At 38.1% G+C, this 21,268-nt stretch overlaps 1 protein-coding gene across 1 annotated transcript in view; it reads right to left on the reverse strand.

The window, feature by feature from the left end:
* Positions 1-10,307: 10,307 nt before the first annotated feature.
* PAWR (pro-apoptotic WT1 regulator) overlaps positions 10,308-21,268 on the reverse strand; it is a 152,273-nt gene continuing 141,312 nt past the window's right edge. The window contains exons 4-6 of the mRNA XM_043968902.1: positions 16,440-16,575; positions 14,889-14,993; positions 10,308-12,479 (exon numbers count right to left, since the gene is read on the reverse strand). Of these exons, the coding sequence (XP_043824837.1) occupies positions 12,393-12,479; positions 14,889-14,993; positions 16,440-16,575 (328 nt within the window). The 3' untranslated portion in view covers positions 10,308-12,392. The remainder of the gene's footprint in view (positions 12,480-14,888; positions 14,994-16,439; positions 16,576-21,268) is intronic.

Consider the following 21,268-nt stretch of genomic DNA (forward strand, 5'->3'; position numbering starts at 1 on the left):
CTCCTGACTCCTGAGTTTGGAAGTTCTTCTCTTCCTTCATGGAGTCCTCATGAAATTCCCCTTAGCAGTAGCATACCCCTGTCATTGGCCACTACTGCTCCAGTTGTGGATATTACTGCCTCTCTGAACTCTGCTACCAGCTTGGGTTGCTGATGGGACTTTTTTATGGACCTTAGAATCTGCTGAAATTAAAAAGTCACCCACCACCTCGACCATTCCATCTTGGGGCATTCATTCCCTTATGATCAGGAATGATTGAACACAGGAAATACAATGATGTCACATACTCATAGACACAGTGGCTGGGTGGGAAATAGGACAGCTGCTCTGCCTCTCACCCAGAAACACACAGCAGCTCTTGTCTCATCACCAGAAAGTATAAGAACTGAGGGACTGGGGCAGCTAGGTGGCGTAGTTGATGAGCACTGGCCCTGGATTCAGGAGGACCTGAGTTCAAATTTGGCCTCAGACACTTATCACTTACTAGCTGTGTGACCCTAGGCAAGTCACTTAACCCCAATTGCCTCACCAAAAAAAAAAAAGAAAAGAAAGAAAGAAAGAAACCAAGGGACTGTAGGATCTTCCCCATTACATTCCAATTCAGGTAAAATGAGCAATTGTGATTACATAGAATTATTTTTTTTAAACTTCATTGTGTTTTTTTTTAAGAATTAATTTTTTGAAACAAAACCAATACAATTAGGAAGGAAACAACTGGGGGGGGTGGATTTTTGCATTAAGTTTCTCTGATAAAGTTCTAATTTCTAAGATATGCAAGGATCAGAGTTCAGGAAAGCCTTCATGCAGAAGATAGTGCCTGAGTTACATGTTAAAGGAAGAAACAGATTCTATGAAAGATGGGAGTGGATTCCAGGCATAAGAGATGGCCAATGCAGAGGTGTGGAGATGGGAAATGAAATATCAAGTGAGTAATGGAGAGAAAGACAGTTTGTTTCCATCACAGAATACAGGAGTGGGAGCAATGTCCTAAGTGGTTGAAAATATAGATTTGGGCCGGGCTGTATAGGGCTAAATTATTTTTTCAGAGGCAATGGGAAGCCACTGAATTTGGTGGAGTAGGGGAGTTGTATGCTCCGATACACGCTTAAGGTAAAATGACTTGGCTGACAGTGTACACAATGGATTGAAGTTGTGACAGACTTGAGGTAGGAGACCAATTAGTATGCTGTTGCAATAAACTAGGAAAGAGATGCTAAGGACCTGAATGAACTTGAAAGCACTATTGGCAAGGATTGGCATCTGATAAGATATGTGGGATGAGGGAGAGTAAAGAGTCTGGGATAATACCAAGATTATAATAATGCAGTAACAACAATATTAGACAAACAAACAACTTTGAACGACTAAGAGCTCTAATCAATACAATGATCAAGCACAATTCCAGAAGGCCATTGATAAGACATGCAAGCCAGTTTCCTGACAGAGAAGTGATGGATTCAAGATAAAAAATAAGATATGCTTTTGGACAAGGACAATGTGGGAATTTGCTTGATTGTGTGTGTGTGTGTGTATTTTTTAATGGGGCAATGAGGGTTAAGTGACTTGCCCAGGGTCACACAGCTAGTAAGTGTCAAGTGTCTGAGGCCGGATTTGAACTCAGGTCCTCCTGAATCCAGGGCCAGTGCTTTATCCACTGCATTTTTTTAAAAGGGTTTTTCTTTTTCTTTTTTTTCTCCCAAAGGGATGGTGGAGGTGAGAGGGAGAAAAAAAACAAAACGCTTATTGACTGAAAAAAAGTAAAAAGTTTAAAAAGAGGGAGAGAATGCATATATACAGATAAGTAAATACCAAAAAAAATTACCAAGTAATTTGGGGAAATAGAGAGAACTCTAACAACTAGAAGAATCTGGTTTTACATAGAACAAGGCACCTGAGCTAATTTTTTTAAGGGAGCTGGGGATTTCAAGAGAGGGAGGGGAAACTATTCCAGGATTCTAGTAATGGGGGGGGGAGCAGCCTCAGGAGAATAATAGTTGCAGCACCTACCTCATGGGGTTGCTGTGAGAAAATTCAATATTTATTAAAGATCTACTATGTGTCAGGCACAGTGGAAATTGAAAGTATCATGTAACACCTGACACTTATGAGCTGTGTGACCCTGGGCAAGTCACTTAAGCCTCATTGCCCCATCCCACCCCCCAAGAAAAAAGAAAAAGAAAAAGAAGACAGTATTGTGTAAACCTTAGAGCATTAAATACACGTGAGTTCTCATTTACTTTACTTATTGCAAAGGATAAAATCAGAAAGTCAATTTTGTTTCTCCTTTATTCAGTAACTGTTATTTATGAAGCATATATTTAAGCTAGCAACTTAAACATTAGATATCTTAAATTATATTATTTTACATTATATATTATATTAAATGTTATATTAAGTTAAATTTAGGCATTGATACCATGCTCTGTACACAGCTTTCTGTCCAGTGATGTATGTGACAGATTCATCTTGCTGAGGTTTAGAGCTGGGACCCGAGTGATCATTTGGCCTGCTCCCTCACCTTCTACCTGACAAAACAAGCACTGAGAGATGAATTTATATGTCCATGGTCACTCAATGGTGGAAGTGGGATTCAAACCCACATTTCCAAACCAACTTAAGTTTGGCATTCTATCAACTACCCCTTGCTCCCTCCTGAGAAGCCTGTTCTTGGCAACATTCTTAAAGGTCAAAGGCAGTTGAGATGATAGGTATCCACTGTAAAAATGGGAATGCAACTATAAAACAAATGGGGTTGCAGAGAACAGTCATTCAACAAGTATTTGTTAAGTGCTTACTGTATGCCAAGATGGATAATGAAACATACTTCCCACTTCTTACCGACAAAAATATCTTTTCTCCAAAGTTTCCATCTACTGCTGTGGACCTGCTACAACCAGAAAGTTCATTTTTATCTTGTCATGCCCTTGTAAAAGGCAATCAAAGCTTTTACACACTACAGATGAATGAATGAATGGAGTCTTCTTAATGCAGTTTACAAAAATGTACAGAAACACAGCCAATGGCTTTGAGGAATTGTTCTATCAGAAGAGTAATAATGGACACTGGTTCCTTTTAAGGATTTTAGTCCCTGCAGATCTGGGGTCTAATAAATATTTGCTTCATTAAAGGCTAAAGTGCCCACTGTTGACAGGCCACCACTGTTTAATGTCAGTCAAGTTTACATTTTTTTTAGGAATGCAAACATTTATCTGAACCCGAGAAAAATCTGACAGCACACTTGGTAAAGTTGTGAATTTCAAGTCCCATGAGACTGTTTAAGAGGGACAACACTGGTCATCCTTGGATTTACAAGGTTCAAGAAGGCTTAGATAGTTCGATGTAATAAGAAAACTCTAATATGGAAAAAACTCAGGCTGGATAATGCAAACTCCAAGCTGTTAAATTAGTGACCCGTTTGTATATAGTTATTTGCACATTATCTCCCCAATTAGATCGTGAGTTCCTCTAGTCTTTAGACTGTCTTTCAACTTTTTTCTTTGTATACCCAGTGCATACCACAGTGCCTGGTACATAGTAGTTGCTTAATAAATGTTTTTTGCTTGACTCATGTGTGGTTTTTAGCTAATGTTTTAAAATGGCATTTTCTTTGATGCATAAGGTAGAGCTAAAATTTTCTTTTTGACTTGGCTAAGATTTCATAGGATCAAAGGGATGAGTCCTGGAGAGTACCTTTGATATTACCTAGCTCAAGCCTGCCTCATTTTACAATTATGGTAAATGAGGGGACAGTTAATTCTGGAGTCAGAGGACCTGAATTTATCTTCCAACCGAACCACTTACAACTTGTGTGATTTGGGGCACATCTCTTAACCCACTGTAGGCCTCAGCTTCTTCCCTTTATGGAATGAATGGGCTACAGAGATAATGAATCATACCTCTCACCTTTTCGCAGATATGGGCACTGTATTTGGTTGTTTTTGCCAATTTCCTAATTCTTCACCTCAGTTACTCAAAAGGGGTACCATAGATTCCTCTTTTTTTCTGACCATGTCATCTCCCCTACTGAAAAAAAAATAATAATCCAGTGGCTATTACCCACACAGGATCAAATATAAAACACTGTTCGGATTCATAACATCTTCATGACATCTCCCCCCACCCTGTATGATAGATTATCTTACACATCTTATGACATCTCCGTTTCCCCACCGTGTACTGTGGTACTGTGACACTTGCCTCTTTGCTGTGCCTTGAACAAGATACTATCTCCCAACTCCCCTTTGCATAGAATGCCCCCCCCCTCCTAATGTCTACCTGTTGACTTCCTTCAAGTCCCAGCTAAAAGCTTACTTTCTACAGGAAGCTTTTTCTGATCCTTCAATGTTAGTGCCTCCCCTCTGTTTATTATTTACAATTTATCCTGTATGTAGCTTATTTATACATTGTTACTGTTGTTCATTTGTGTCTAACTCTTTGTGACTCCATTTGGGGTTTTCTTGTTAAAAGATACTTGGCATTTCCTTCTACAGCTTAATTCACAGATGAAGAAACTGAGGCAAAGAGGGTTAAGTGACTTGCCCAGGGTCCCACAACTAGTGTATGAGGCCAGATTTGAACTCAGGTCTTTCTGGCTCCAGGATGACACTATCCACTGCACCATCTAGCTATGTTGTTTGTATATAGTTGTTTTCTGTGTTGTGTCCCCAATTAGACTATGATCTCCTTGAAAGGAGGGACTGTCTTTTAACTTTTTTTTGTATTCCCAGTGCTTAGCACAGTGCCCAGAACATAGTAGGTCCTTAAACAATATTTGTTAAATGATGATTCTATTTACCCGAGTCATTCAAAGGAGTAAAATGAATGCGTTCCAAAGATACCATGGCCAGTTCCATTTTCCAATATGGAAGGTCAACATGACATAATATTTTTGAAAGCAATTAACCAGGAAAATATAACCTTCTGCTGAGGTAGAGAGAAGGGAGACCAGAGGAAAGAGACAAAGAAAACATAGGGATAGTTTATAGCTTCTGATAATAAAATAGACTTATATGCATCTATACACTGTAGAAGTTAAACTGAGGGCTGGGGGAGAGGAAGAAGAATTTGATGGAAGCCCAAGATAAAGGGGTTGGGTTACAATTTAGAATGTAGGATCTTGCAAGAATGTCTTAAGGAGTACACTAAGGGAGTGTGCTCTTATGTAAGGGGCTTGGGCATTATCTCAACAGATAGACTGAAGGGTGCTTGTTCCCATGTTAGACATGTATGGCATTACTAAGAAGATTAATTTGAGTTCTGGCAAGTGAGGGAGGCTGATTAGTCCGCGCAGGTGTATGAAAGGAACTGACACAATTAGGTAAAAGGTTATATAAACTGTTCACTCCGGAAACAAAGAATGGATTCTTACATTCCCAGACCCCTACTTGTTTCTCCCAAAATATGACATTGAAGAATTTCCTTCCCAGTAGGTCTCTGTGAATTTTAAGAACTTATTCAGACAGTCTTAACAAGTAAACAAGGCAATCCCTAAAATGCCGGTGTCATAGTGAAACATATGTGTAGACTTCCCGGTTTATTCAAGAAGTCCTGCTGTGAATATAATCAGCTTTTATCAACTGGATGTTTTTGGTTAAAAAAAAATTCCTCAAGCATAACATGCCCCATATAAATTTAAGAAAAAAAAACTAAGCCACACACCACAATTTCAGTACAAGATATATAAAATTTTATTATATTAACACTATCCTTTTATTTCACAAAGTAGCCCCTGATGGCAAGGGTTTTCATGATCTTTCTGGAAGAAATGAAATTAACCAGTGTTCGAAACTAAAATGAAAATTTAGCTCTTGAATGACACTTCAACTTTTTACATGCATGAAATTATAATATTTAAAGCAAACTTTGATACAGTTAATGAGTCTCTAGTGATGAATGGATTTATGCAGTAAGAATGACAAAGAAGATGTCTACAGAACACCAGCACATCCACATAATTATCCAGATGTTTTTACACAACAGCAACCATCTGGACATACTGAATGGACTGATTTTTTTTTTTCCCATGGAAGATGCTTTTGGCTTCATGTAGACATAATCAGTAGCAGAAGCCTCTGGCTCAAATTTTGTAGAATAATGCAATTACCAGAATCCTGAATAGAGCAGCCAAATTTTTCAAGAAAGCAAAGGAGATTATTTTTTTTAAAAATCCATTGAGTATTCAGAACAGTAGTTATGTAACTTTTGTGGTACTGTAAAGCAATCATTTTAACATCACAGATACTACCAGATTATATTTTCTACATGTTTCTTATATACTGTGAATAGTAGGTCTATATAAATGCGTGAGTGCAGCATTAATACTGACAGGAGAGCAAGTCCATGATAGAAAGGATATTTATTTCAAGTTTGAAGCACACTTGCAGCTTCATTCACTGGACAAGTGTTACAGTTTTCTTCCCTTTCCCTCCCCCTCAAGAATTGTGGCACAGTGGAGATAGTGCCAGCCCTGGAATCAGAAAGACCTGAGTTCGAATCTAGCCGCGGACACAACTAATTGTGCCACCATGGGCAAGTCACTAAACCTTCATTTGCCTCAGATCCCTCATCTGTATGCTAGAAATAATAAAAGCACCTTCCAGGGTTGTTGTGAGGAACAAACAAGATAATTTTCAAGTACTTAGCATGGTGCCTGACAAATAGTAAGTATACTATATTATCAGAATTATAAGATTCTTCTCCCAACGTAGTTCCACCTTAACATCATTTAGATTCAGTAAGAATCCTTCAATTGGTAAAATCCCAAGTCTTTGCTTATTCTCTATGGCTAATTGAGATACTTTTGGAGGTGCTTAGAAACATATGGGCAAGAAGCAAATAACACCTGCATACCTTATCATATGACCTGAATTATTTAGGTTACCCAGGATTCCAAATGGTTTTGATTGGGCAGTGCAAACAGCCAGATTGGCCAAGTGGATGCAAACATTCCATTTTCTGTTTGGAGATGACATCTCTGACCAAGTAAATCTTTCTCTCTCATAGGCCGTAATACTGTCACTTGGTTTTTTTCTTATCTGCTATTAACAACTGATCACTCATTCAATCCTTACTGGACACCATGCAAGTCCCAAAGAGTTGATATGCTGCAAAACTGCCTAATTTGTTCTCTGGGGAGTAATCTACATGCCGAAGAATCCGGCCAAAAATTTTCTCCAAGACAAAGAGTCTCTCATCATGGTTTCCCACAACTCACAGGATTTTTTAGGCTTTAAAAAAATCATTGTGTTTTAGTTCAAGTCTCCAAATTCAGATATGACTGAGGAAAATTCAGTGGAACACACACAGTGGGGACACTGGGAAAGAGAAATGTGAACCTTTGTTCATTTGCCTCCTTCTCTCCCTGAGCTACACCTTGGTCATTGGCTATTCGGGAAGTATGTGGCTTCCAGCTTAATGGAAAGGAGAAAGTCAAATATTTGACTAGCTCTTACCCTGAGTTTCATGAGTCTGCTTCCTCAATCAAGGGGCGGGAATTCCAATGGTACCCCCCCTAAAAGGGACAAATATTACTCCTACTAAGGAATAATTCAAATTGTTAAAGTAGGCAAAGTAATAAACTAGAACAGTAAAACTTCAAAATCCATTTCCAGGACATAAGAATAAATTTTGGGGAAATAATATTCCACTTAACCTAAAAAAAAAAATTGTATTGTAAAATTTTCTCATTTAGAAAAGTATAATTAAAATAATTTTAGCATATCCAAATTTATTTCCAAAATAACCCAGGAAAGTTAATAAACCTATGTTCATCAAATATGTGACCAATAACATTATTGGGATATTCAAAAGCACCTGGGATAGTGCATAGAGGGGCAGCTTTGGGCTCAAGAAGAGCCTACTTCTAATACATACTGTCTAGCCTGATACATACCTACTAACCAAGTAACTCAACCTCTCCTTACTCCAAGCAGCTTTCAAGGACTATGTTGCTTAACAGCTGTCGATTCCCATTGGTTAAAGGTTCTTAACCAAGGTTCACTATACTAATGAAATCATAGGTTTAGGATGTTATTAAAAGTTTAAGATGGGGGGCAGCTAAGTAGCGCAGTGGATAGAGGACCGGCTCTGGATTCAGGAGGATCTGAGTTCAAATCCGGCCTCAGACACTTGACACTTACTAGCTGTGTGACCCTGGGCAAGTCACTTACCCTCATTGTCCTGAAAAAAACAAACGACAACAACAACAACAAAAAAGTTTAAGATGCCTATACATTTTGCATTGTGGATCCTGACTTGATGGGATTTTATGTCCTCATATGAATTCCACTATTAATAAATTCTATTTTTTAAACTGACGGACTAGACTAAGTATCACCATGTGGCATTTTCAAATTTAGTCCTCTTCTGCATTATTGGATAACATTGCTAATGGGACACTAAGAACATATCCCTTGATGAAATCGACGCACTATCAAACAAGATCACAAATATCCTAGGCCTTGACTTTGAAATGCTTTGTGTCAAGTACATACAAGAGGACCATGATCATTGACAGCTTATTCTCCATACTGTGTGAGGAAAGTGCTTGTTTTATTCCATAAATCAAAAATAAAATAAAAATTTGTTTAAAATAGCCCAGCTGACATGGTCCATTATACCTGCAAGGTCTTTGCCCACTGATTTGTTCCAGAGTAATGAGTATGGATGATTCCATGGTATTTTACTGCATCATTTACAACAAAACAGTGTAAATCCAAATGGCTTCGTCTCAAAAATACAGATTAAGGGGCAGCTAGGTGGGTCAGTGGATAGAGCACTGGCCCTGGATTCAGGAGGACCTGAGTTCAAATCCAGCCTCAGACACTTGACACTTACTAGCTGTGTGACCCTGGGTAAGTCACTTAACCCCCATTGCCTCTCACACACACAAAAAATTAAAAATACAGATTAATTTGGATGTCAAAGTCTTGCCCCAGTGAGTTAGGTTTTCCCTAAAAAGGTGAATATTTTGCTTGAGTTGTCCTTCAACTCACTATATTTTTTCAACAGCTTCTGAGTATGGCTCTTTGACAGCACTGGCTATTTATTGTATTGAGTAAACTTGGATGAATTTATTCAGATTAGTTTAAAAAATGCTAACAATTGCCCCGCGCCCCCCAAAAAATGCTAACAAGAGTCAATGTTTAATAACCAATTAGTCTTTTAAAATCTATATCTATATCTATAACCCATCCCTTATAAAGATAATTCCAGGGCAACAAGATGATCAAACATCTCATAAAATTAAAACTTATCAAGGGGTAGTGGATGGAGACCTGGGTTCATGTCCTGCTTCTGGCACACACTGGCTCTCATGCAACTTGTCAGTGTTCTAAGCAAATCTCTCGGACCCTGTCCAAGTCATTCAACCTCTCTGTTTCCCAGCAACCCTGTCAGCTTGTAAATCGGAATGAAGGTGCTGACTTGCATTGGGGAAGGGAGTTTCCTTATCTTGGGGTTTCACAGATGAGGAAATCCGTGGTCCAGTTCCTGCATCATAAAATTATGCACTGATGCCTTTCAAAAGAAAATGGGGATCAGGTCTTAGAAAGTCAGGTTGTAGGTAATTCGAAAGATCACTGAGCTAGCTATCAGAGCAGTCTTAAAAAGTATATGTGAACGTAGGTGCTTTGAATCCTGTTTGAACACACCACACTCAGAGGAATGAATCCGCGTTCTTGAGAAGCAGTCATTTTTGACTGTGGTGATACTTTTTTTTTTTTTACATTGGTGCTATGACTAATACCTATTTTCTGCTAGGGAATCAGTGTCTATATTTGATAGAAGCAGATTTCTAAGTTCTACAAACAGGCTAAAGAAAACATTAATATAAAATATTACTTGAGAAGAATCTCTCAGCTGCTAAAATTCAAAAGCTTTACTCAAAATGGACCATTCAGCTGCTTGGTCCTCTTCTCTTTTCTCCCCAGTGACATCGCTCTCCTGAGTTAATAAAATATGCTGGCTCAATTTTTAAAATTTACTATTATAATTATGATTATTCCTTATAAGCAGAACCTATATGGAGAAAAAATAATGGGAAAAAATGATGAATGGGCTTAGTTTGTGAAAACAGATGGATCCTGTCTCCCCCTCCAATAGCTTGGAAGGGCAGGCAGTGTATCATGTTGGTAGACAAGTCACTGTCATTACTGTAAACATTTCAGATAGCAAATTTGGTAGAATATTTAACAATTAATTTTAAAATACCAGTAGCCAGGCAGTATGAAACTGCATGCTTCGAAATTTCACCCAACATAGGGACGGACCAAGTGGAAAATCTGGAAGAATCACATGTGCCTCTGGAACTTGGTTAAATTTTATTTATTTAGGTGAGTTTATTAGTTGTAACTTTAAAGAACCACCACAAGTACCACCACTAAAAACCAAAACAAAACCCTGAAGCTGCTGCTAATTTCATACTGTATTTCTCCGTCATGGAGGATTCATACGATGTGGGTGAGTGGGTTATGTATGCATTTGTGCTTTCTTGCCATCTCTAATTGGGGTAGCCAGAGGAAGAATTCAGGAAGCCAAAGACAGTGAGTGGTGACTTTTGGAAGTTAGTGGCTTAGCCTGATTTACAACACTATGATACATGTGCTCGAAATAGCCAATCTTTTGGCTAGTAAGTGGTCTAAATCACAACCTCTAATCTATGAATTATCCAGTATTAATTTACTACTCAATAGAAGAAAAACTCCTGGAGGGCAGGAACCATTTCAGTTTGGTCTTTGTATATTGAGTTTCTAGGCACAGAGCCTAGAAATAAGATTAAGGGGAAACTAAACAAGTAAAAAGAAAATCAGCTACACCAATCAGCATATATTCCCTCCCTCAAAACCATCCCTTCTTCTATTGTTAGTACAAAGGATAGGAAAGGTGGGAGATTGAGGATGGGCTTTAAATGAGGTAGCCAGAACCTCAGTCTAGACCTGTAATGTGCATTCTGGGATATATCTATAGAAGGTAGAAATGTTGAGAAAAATCAGTAGAGAATTTCTGTATTGATGCTAAAGGTTCCAAGAGATCCAAATTTTAGGCTATTTCGAAAGAGTATGAGAATACACCCCTTCCTAAAGTGTTCAAAAATGTGTATTTGGAGTAAAAGAGCATTCTACTACTATAGAATTCAAGTTAACAGTATATTCACAACTTGTAAATCTTTAAAAGAAAAAAAATTCTTATTTGTTCCTAAAATTCCAAAATAACGAATACAAGTGCTTCAAATTTGGGGGTGGGAAATCTCAAGTTAAAGAAGGACAAGAGATACACCATAAAGCATCTTATCTCAATTGTAAGTAATAGACAACATGGAATGAAACTGACATTAGTCTTAGTGACAGTTATGCTCATGTAATACCATAATTCTTTAAGTTCAGATAAACATTTTCATTTTTATTTTAAGGCAAAAAGATGTTAACAATATGCATTTTATTATAAACTGAAATTGTGTATAGGCTTGAACAATGAACTTCCTTTTTTTTCTTTTTACAAACACGTTCTCTTACCTTTCTCTTTACAAACATGTTCTAATAAACCTTCTCCAAACAATAAAAAATAGTACCTACAGACTTCATCAGAACATTTACATAAACATTACCTTTGTATGTTTTTGCAGAAGTTAAAGCGTTTTCTTTAAATTCTCAATATACAGACCCAAGATGGTAAATTTATACTAACTATGGAGCACAATTCAAGTACTTTTCTAAAGACAAAGAATTATATCTAGCTGAACTCTACGACATGAGATTGACTGTAATTTCATTAACAGTTTTCCTTTAAAAAGATGACTGCAATACATAACAGAGCTAGCCTATTATTCTAATCTCTTAGAATAAGTAAAAACAAACCCCCATGAACAATGGTATACCAAGATTTTTGTCAGAGTGTACCATCAATACACAAAAATGTTATACATCACTAATAAGGCATCTGCACTTTACAGCTGTTCAAACAGCAAGTGACTCCCAAAATATATTTGGATTCATGTAAACAAAGATTTATGCTTTTCTTTTTCTTTCTTTCCTTCCTTCCTTCTTTTTTTAAGGGAGGGAGGGAGATGCAACACCAGAGGTGAAGATATACTCTTAGCCATTTTGGACCACATATATTATCTGAATATATAAAACTAGAGAATTTCATAGCCCCTTATCAACTCTTTCAATAACTGAAAAATGTTGCTTATTCATGAAATGAGGTGGATACCTTATTTTTTTTATTGATATTGAAAAAGAAAAATATTATGAAAATAAACATCCATCAGTTTCCAAGAAATAAATACACACTTAGTTATTTTAATGTATTGCAGCATGGGAAATATTGCCCTAGCATTGACCTCAACATTCAATCAGTAGTTTATAAATCACTCTCCTCACTGAGGCTGGGATCTTCTACCTTGTCAGCTGCCCAACCACTTTCAAAAGGGTTTTGTTTTCCTGCTTTAGTTGTTCATTTTCATCTTCTGTGTCATCTAGGTCCTTAGGGAAGAAAGGAAAACATTTATCAAATTAAAGAGACTCTGAGAAAGAGATGATGATCCTTTATTAAAGCGATACTAGCATTTTAACAGTTTGACGACAAAATAATATTGTGGGAGAAGAGAAGGCTCCCCAGCATCACTAGAAAAACAACATTTATACTACGTCTCATCTCATCTCATCTCTTCTCCCCCAACCCCTTTTTGGTATAAGGAAGAATGTAGAAGAGTGAAAAGAGCACTCACTACCTTTGGAAACATTGGGTCTGGGTTCAGATCCTGCTTCTGAAGCTATTACCTGTGTGACTTTGGTCAATCTGGCTGAAATCTTCTCATCTATAAAACGAGAGGGTTAGACTAGGATTCTGGTGCCATCATCCAGCTCTGAACATATGATCCAAATAAGGTTCAGATTATGGCCCTGCCACTTACTCCTATATGACCTTGATCAGGTCACAGAAACTTTTTGTGACTTAGTTTCTTCTTCTATAAAATGGGGATTATAATACTTGTACTAACTACCTCATAGAGCGGTTGTGAGTAAAGTGTTTTGTAAACCTTACAATACTTTATAAATGGGAATTATTATGAGCACTGTAAGAAAACCTACCACTCTCTTCAGCTGAATATTTCAGACAGAGCCCTCACTTATAAATACCAGAAAATCCATTGGGGACCATCAACAGAAATTAACAATTTAAATAATCATACAAGGGGGCAACTAGGTGGCACAGTGGATAGATCACTGGCCCTGGATTCAGGAGGACCTGAGTTCAAACTTGGCCGCAGACCCTTGACACTGACTAGCTGTGTGACCCTGGGCAAGTCACTTAACCCCAATTGCCTCATTAAAAAAAAAGCCTAATAAATAATGGTACAAGGAAAAGCATAGATTAATCTGTCAGTTTAAATCAGTGAGAATGGAAATACAATAATCTTGAGTTAGATATATCTTTTAAGATAGCAGCATTCTAAGAAGTTTGGACAATGTTGAGATAGCAGTGCAAAAGAATTTTTAAAAACTTTAAAGGCATTTTGCACAGACTTTCACTCATTAAAATTATGTAAAATGTAAGACTTTGGTAGCTAGATTTGCAGTCAAAAATGCCACGAAAATCCCAACTGCTATTGGTTATTTCCCAAGATTCAAATTACTGAATAAGTAAATGACTTGCTGGTAAGTTAACCATATCATGAAATTATACATTCCAGGAATCATCATGACTGGATTGTAAAGTCCTTGAAGACAGGTGGTTAATCATTTTACTTTTTGATATCCCACAGCACTGAGCATGCTGCTGACACAGAGGAGGCCCCCTCAAAATATTGACTGAATTTTAATCTTGTGGACAACTGAAAGATCCAGGTATGCTGAAAGGTGGGGAATTAGCATAAAGCTAGGGAGGAGGTTGGGCTGGTGTAGGGGTGGCGAGCAAATCATTTTAAAGCATGAAAAGAAAACTAAAAGGGGAGGGTTGGGGGTACAGGGAGTATACTTAGTAGAAGGATGGCACAAGAAAGAATCTGAGGTTATCTGCCATGCCCCTCATTTTAGCTGAGCAAACTGAGGCCCACAGAAGTGAGATGATTTGCTCAAGGCCCCACAGAATAGCAGTTTTGAGCTCTGGTTCCCAAAGACCATGATGGGGGATGGGGTGAGGTAGGGCACAGTCCTCACTCATATCCAACACAGTACCAAGCGCTGTCATTTGGATCAATCATTAAATGAGAAAATATCCCATTGTTATTTTTCAAATATTAAAACCTTGGTTCGGATCCCGTCTCAGACACCTACTGGCTGTGTTGTTGATGGTGGTGGTAGTTGTGTCAGACTCTGTGACACTATTTGGGGTTTTCTTGGCAAAGATACAGGGGTGGTTTGCCATTTCCTTCTCCAGCTCATTGTATAGATGAGGAAACTGAGGCAAACAGGGTTAAATGACTCTCCCAGGGTCACACAGCCTAAACAAATACATTAAATAAAAATTTAAAAAACAAAAAAATAGCTAGTGTCTGAGGTGGGATTTGAATTTCGGAACACCAGATCCAGCACTCTTTCCACTATGCCACATAACAACAACAACAACAACAACAACAACAACAACAACAACAACAACATACATCCCAGCAGTGGTTAAATGACCTGCCCAAGATCACACAAGTAGATAGCTGCAGAATCTGAGATACTCCAAATTCAGGGCCCTTCCCACTGTGCCACATTGCCACCCCAGAAATCAGAGTCAGCAGCAAATTAAATTAGATATGTTGTCACATGGCAATCATCAGCGGTCTGATTTCCCCATAAGCAAAACATAAACTCATTAATATAATAAAGTTATATCTATGTCTTCATGTATTTTCTCATAATTAGAAGGACACACTATACAACTGAGATGTCTACAGTACTTACCCTATTTAATAAATCAATTTCTTCTTTGAGTTGTCCAATTACTTCTTCTTTTTCCTGAATCAGTTTCTGGAGTTTTAAGTTTTCTTGTCTCTCTTTCATTACCTCCTGGTAGACACAGTTATAAAAAAACAAGTATTATTTGGACAAAAGTGGATTTACATACTAAAAGAATGTTTGTGGTCTTCTTAAAAAACACATACTTGTCACATCTGTTCAAGTCACTTAGAAATATTCAGCATTCCTATTTAGAGGTCCCCCAAGGTAGCTTACTTAAAATTGCCTTTTATTAAGTTAGGTGTGTGAGAGATTTCACCCACAGGAGGAAATGAGAATGAGGGGAATGCAGAAGCTAAAAAGGAAGATTAAATCAAGGCTTAGCCAAGTCTCTAACAAATGCTAATCGATTTCTCAATAGTGTATTTACTCTCTTTATCCTACTAGCCTAGATATCTCCATTATTAATTGCCCCCAGAATCATTTTACTCACTCTCTAGTTGTTTTATAAGTCTACTATGGGATTTCCATTTGGAAGGAAATCATTATTTAGGAAAAACTGAAACTGTAAGAAACTTGGAAAATAACAATTCCAAGTACATGCTAGTTGTCGAAGCTTGAGAATTTACTTTCATATTAAATCACAGTCTTCTGAAATGAAAATAATTTTACCCTAGTCCAAAATTAAATTTCTATTTGGGCAAATCTTCTGGTACCACAGGGGAAAATTTGGTTTCCCCTGATTAGAACAGATTTCATATGCTTGGCCACTGGTTGAAAAGTTATTTTCAAGGACATGGGTAACAACATTGACACTAGGATCAAATTGAACAGTTGAATGGGAATGGAAACTTGATCCTGTCAGTGATGAAAGAAATCTCTGAACTGTTTTTGGAGACCCTTCAAGCCCAGACAGAATTTTCTAGTAGGAAGTTTTCTGAAGGCAGAGACCAAAATCTGCTTAAGCACTGGGTGCAAATACTATAATTAACAGATTTATGTGTGTGCAATATATAATGTATATATGTGTGTATAAATACACACACACACACACACACACACACACACACATATAAATAATAGGGAAGGACAGAGTTGGGCTCTCTCTATCTCTCTATCCAAGATACAACTAGTGAACAATACATCCTGCCATGCAGGCAAGTTCAAGGACACTATAATCAGAATCTACCCTAAAAATAATGGATTTCATTTCTAAAATTCATCAGCAACAGGAGGGTGACAAGGGAAGGAAACAAGAAAATAAAACCTAGTCGCTACGTAAACCTAGATATCAAATTAACAAAACCACAGGACAACAGTGAGACTTAACTATAGTGACTAAGAGGGTTCAAATGTTAAAGCTAATTTTGCTAACTACTTCCCCCCACCCCATCCTCTTATCCCCAATTCTCTCTAAGGTTTAGTTCCTGTTTTTCTTTTAAAGGACAAAAACCCCTATGGTATTTATTGGGTTTTTAGTATGTCTTTTAGTTTTCTGAGCAGAGGATAGGGTCATGCTAAAATATTAGACCATTTAAAATAATCTTGAGGGCATACCTTTTCAAGATCTTCAATTTTCCTTTCCAATATGATTGAATTAGCAGAAGCAGCTGAATCCCTGCTGTACCTAGACCCTGTCCTGTCTGTTCGAGGTTGTCGACCTGAGACGTCATCTTCAGGAGTAATACTTAGGCTGTGGAGTGAATCAATAATAAACTTTAGGAAGACCTTGAATGCAAAGAGACAGAGCGATTTCTAGCCATAGTAAAATAATCAAGAGACACAAAAAACAACAACCCAGCTATCAATAAAGACTATTGCCATTTATATGTCCTGAAGATGTCACAATTGTTGGGAAACAGGATTTATACAGGAAAATAATGATAGGATATAAACAAAGAGAGTCTAGAAAATGAGCATAAAGAGCTCATTCATTAATATACATTTGACAACCATTTCTGTATTCTTTTTTTTTGGGGGGGGGGGGGAGAAGAGGCAATTGGGCTTAATTGACTTGCCCAGAGTCACACAGCTAGTTAAGTGTCAAGTGTCTGAAGTCGGATTTGAACTCAAGTCCTCCTGATTCCAGGGCCGGTGCTCTATCCACTACACCACCTAGCTGCCCCTCGACAACCATTTCTTAAGCATTAAATGTGTATAGCACTATGGCAGGCAGAGATTTAAGTTCAGATGAATCATTATCCTTGTCTTTACTAGGCAGCTTAGGCAGGGGAGTTACCTCAGTTATTCTCATTATCATCTTCTTCCTCTCATTATTATAAATTATTAGAGATAGCTAAGTGACCCTAGTGAAATGAGCAATGCATCTGGAATATGGAAGATCTGAGGTCAAATCCAGCATCAGACTTTTACTAGCTGTGTGACCCTGGGTGAGTCACTGAATCTCTAATTCACTTTCCTCAACAATAAAATGGGGATAATAATAGCACCTACCTCCTCAGAGCTGTTGTAAGAATGAAATGAGTGTACACACACACACACACACACACACACACACACACACGCACGGAAATTAAGACTCTCCCACATCTATCACATATTTACTTTTATTCTAATATCAAAGACCTCCGTGTCATCCTGATTTATCAAGAAATGGGTTCCTAGACATTATTAATTTAGTTGGGAAAGCATCTCATTAAGCCAAAGAAACTGCAAGTAAATCTACCCATTCATAGCAAGATACTGAAGGACTCTTCATGGGCAAAGTTCTCATTCGTTCTCCTCCCTCTCCCTCTCCCTCTCCCTCTCCCTCTCCCTCTCCCTCTCCCTCTCCCTCTCCCTCTCCTTCTCTCTCTCTCTCTCTCTCTGGTTTTGAAGGCAATGGGCTGAAGGACTCTTCAACAAGAGTGTCCCAAAATTTCTTTGTGCCATTTTAAGCTACTTAAGCTTAAAGCTTTAGCATGAAAACTCCTAGGTACACCGTGTTATAAACTTATCAATGCCACTCAGAAAAGTGCTTTTAAAAAAAAAACAAAACTTAAAGAATTCCTTTTGCTGTTGCCATTATTTGTTCACATCACGAGATATTTAATCTGACCCTACCTCATTTTTTCTCTCCTTCCCATAATTCTTCTAGACAAAAGTAAGATTTTTCCAAGAGTAAACAGCAGACAAAAGTGCAAAGGAGCTGCTAGAGAGGGAACAAGAAAGCTAATATTCCTATTGTCTATTCAATAAGAAAAGTGATCTCTTCCTTAAAGAAATAAAGGGCCAAGAAGGTCATGATTAGAATGTAAGTTCTTTGTTGGCAAGGAAGGTTTCATTTCTGCCACTGGATCCAGGTGGGCTCACTGCCTAGCACAAAGCTGGTGCTTAATAAAATGTTGGACTTAGGGGCACCTAGGTGGTGCAGTGGATAGAGCACAGGCCCTGGAGTCAGGAGGACCTGAGTTCAAATCTGGCCTCAGAGACTTAACACTTACTAGCTGTGTGACCCTGGGCAAGTCACTTAACCCCAATTGCCTCAAAAATAAAATAAAATAAAATGTTGGACTGTATGGAAATGCTTTATATATCTTTTCTCTTCTCTGTCTCTCTCTCTTCCTCCTCCTCCTCCTCCATCTTTCTCTTACTCACTCACTCATTCACTCACTCCCTCACTTCCTTCTACCACTTGTCCACTTGTCTTCTGTGGTGAAGCAGCATGGTACTCTGAGAGAGGGAGAAACAGGAAGCATGTCGAACCATTACCACCAACCTCTACACAGCTACCAAGTAAGAATCACCATTAATAATAATGGCTAGCTTTTATATAGTGCTTTAAGCACTTTACAAATATCTCACTTCATCTTCACAACAGACCTTGGACATAAGTGCTATTATTAGCCCCACTGAATAGATGGGGAAACTGAGGCACACAGTGGTTAAGGAACTTGAGCAGCTGTTATCAGTGAATATAAATTAGAAAAGATGCATTGCTCTCTGCTTTGCTGCTGTACCCTAAGAACCAATTTACATCAGATTTGCAGTTAAAACTTCCCCAATGCGCCCCATTAAAATGTTGAGTTCTTTGTGAGCAAAGACTTGTCCCCAATTTTGTATTTATATCCCCAGCTCTTAGTAGTGTGTTCTGACCATGGTAAGCATTTAAGACATGCTTTTTTCATTCATTCCTTCAAGAGCTTGACCTAGTAAATAACAGATAAGTGGAGTTGGAAATTTCAAGAATATTCCCCTGCTTCTAAAAAGTCCATTTTCCATATTTCCCTCCAAGACTGTACAGGGGAACGTGTAACAACTGAGTGTCTGGCAAATGTAGGCATGACACACTTTTAAGTCTAAACTGCATTATTAACATTTTCTTCATCACTCTCTTAAGTCAATCATCAACAAAACAATAAATCAAGCCCCATTAGTAGGATCTGCCAATTTCTAAGGTGTAAACCCTTCCATAGAAAATTTAACAATCAATGACTGGCCTCTGTTTATTTGTTTTGGAGACAATGAGTGGTCTGCCATTTCCTTCTCCAGCTCATTTTACAGATAGGAAACTGAGGCAAACAGGGTTAAATGACCTGCCCAGGGCGGCACAGCTAGTAAGTGTCTGAAGCCAAACTTGAACTCAGGTTCTCCTGGCTCCAGGGCCAGTGCTCTTTCCATTGTGCCACCTAGCTGCTCTTAGCACACCATTGCTCCCCTCCATGGTTGGCAGAGATACTGGGTGCAAGTGTGGGGGTAGGGGAAGGGGAGATACAGGACAGGGAGAAGATGACACCTAAGGGGGTGGAACATCACAAATACTATCAAGAGGGGGCAGCTAGGTGGCACAGTGGATAAAGCACCAGCCCTGAATTCAAGAGGACCTGAGTTTAAATCCGGCCTCAGACACCTGATACTTACTAGCTGTGTGACCCTGGGCAAGTCACTTAACCCTCACTGTCCCACAAACAAAACAAAACAAAACAAAAAACCCCAAATACAAATACTATCAATAACCAATTGGTGTGTTGGTCAGATCTGCCAAAATGTTTTTCCTTCCCCACTCCCCTCCCCCCATTTTTTTTTTCATTAAAAGGTAACTCCTCTATGGGTAGAAGAGATGTATTTGAAAATTAAGATGATTTAAGAAATATATATCAAGAAAATATTTTTCAATATAAAAAAGTCCATTCTTCTTTAACAAGGACTCATGGGTAAAAAGCACTGTATTAAATTTAAAATAGCATAAAAAACAAACAAACAAAAAAGAAAAGAAAAGGAAAAAAACCCAAACCAACCAACCCTGATCTCCCTGAATGGCTCTGTCATTTGCGGAAGGATTATAAATAAGCAATTAGTTAAAAACTAAAAACTTTACAGAAGGTCCTACCAATCTTAAAGTGTTAATAAATATGGTGTCTATCAAAAGCAGGATAATTGAGCACAGTCCCTCTTCAGAGCGTGCTACAATTATGGAGGATACTATTGACATAATTGCAGGAATTCTGTACTTTGATCTTGTTAAAGGCTAGCAGTGTTTGTTCTACAAATAGCAGCATTTTCCAGCTTATTTGTCCACCCGGATATGCATAATACAAAACAAGAGAATGAAAAGATGTTCCACTCACTCTACAACAGTTTGCCGTGTTTTGATTAAGAGGACTTTATCACCAATGTCCATAAGATTCCAAAAGGAATCCCCCCTTAAGCCATTGGCTAAGAAAATGTTAAAAGGAAAAAAAAAAAAAAAGAACAAGTGGCATCAAAGAAAAACACTTTTGGCTGGAAATTTTATTCCTCTGAGAACCTTTCACATCTTTTGTGCAAAGATCTAAGCAGCTATGGGGAGGTATTATTGTAGGGATGGAGGAATAGTGTTATCTTAAAAAATATCAAGTTTGGAAGAAAGCAAGCTAGGATGCTCAAATGAGGACACGGAGAGAGGAATTTTCCACTAAGGAGAATACAAGAAAGCTCAGCATTTTCAGAGACACACTGGTGGTAAGATGAAGACCTGGGATCTGGGAGAACTAAGTTCAAAACCCTGTCTCTGGCGACTGTTAACCATGATCATGGGGGAGTCACTTTGCCCCTTGGAGCCTTGAGTGTTCCCACCTGTAAATGCCTCATGGGACTTTTGTAAGGAAAGTCTTCCCCAAATGGTAAAGCACTTATATGTAAATTTGGTAGGATGTGATTATTACCAACAATAACAGCTTGTGGACAAAGTCCTTGTTCGTGAAAGTGGCCATTGAAAACTAAGGAAAATTGGATAAAATATGAAATGCCTAGCCAATCGTTATATCAATACAACTTGGTTCTCCTGCCTCAACCCTCACAAGTGGCATTTCGTCTCATGTTATCATGCCTTTAGACAGGCACTACAATGTGTTCTTCCCCATCCTTTTTGTTGTTCAGTCATTTTTCAGTTGTGTTTGACTCTTCCT

The sequence above is a fragment of the Dromiciops gliroides genome, chromosome 5 (assembly GCF_019393635.1).
Source record: "Dromiciops gliroides isolate mDroGli1 chromosome 5, mDroGli1.pri, whole genome shotgun sequence".
In the NCBI taxonomy this organism is placed as follows: Eukaryota; Metazoa; Chordata; class Mammalia; order Microbiotheria; family Microbiotheriidae; genus Dromiciops; species Dromiciops gliroides.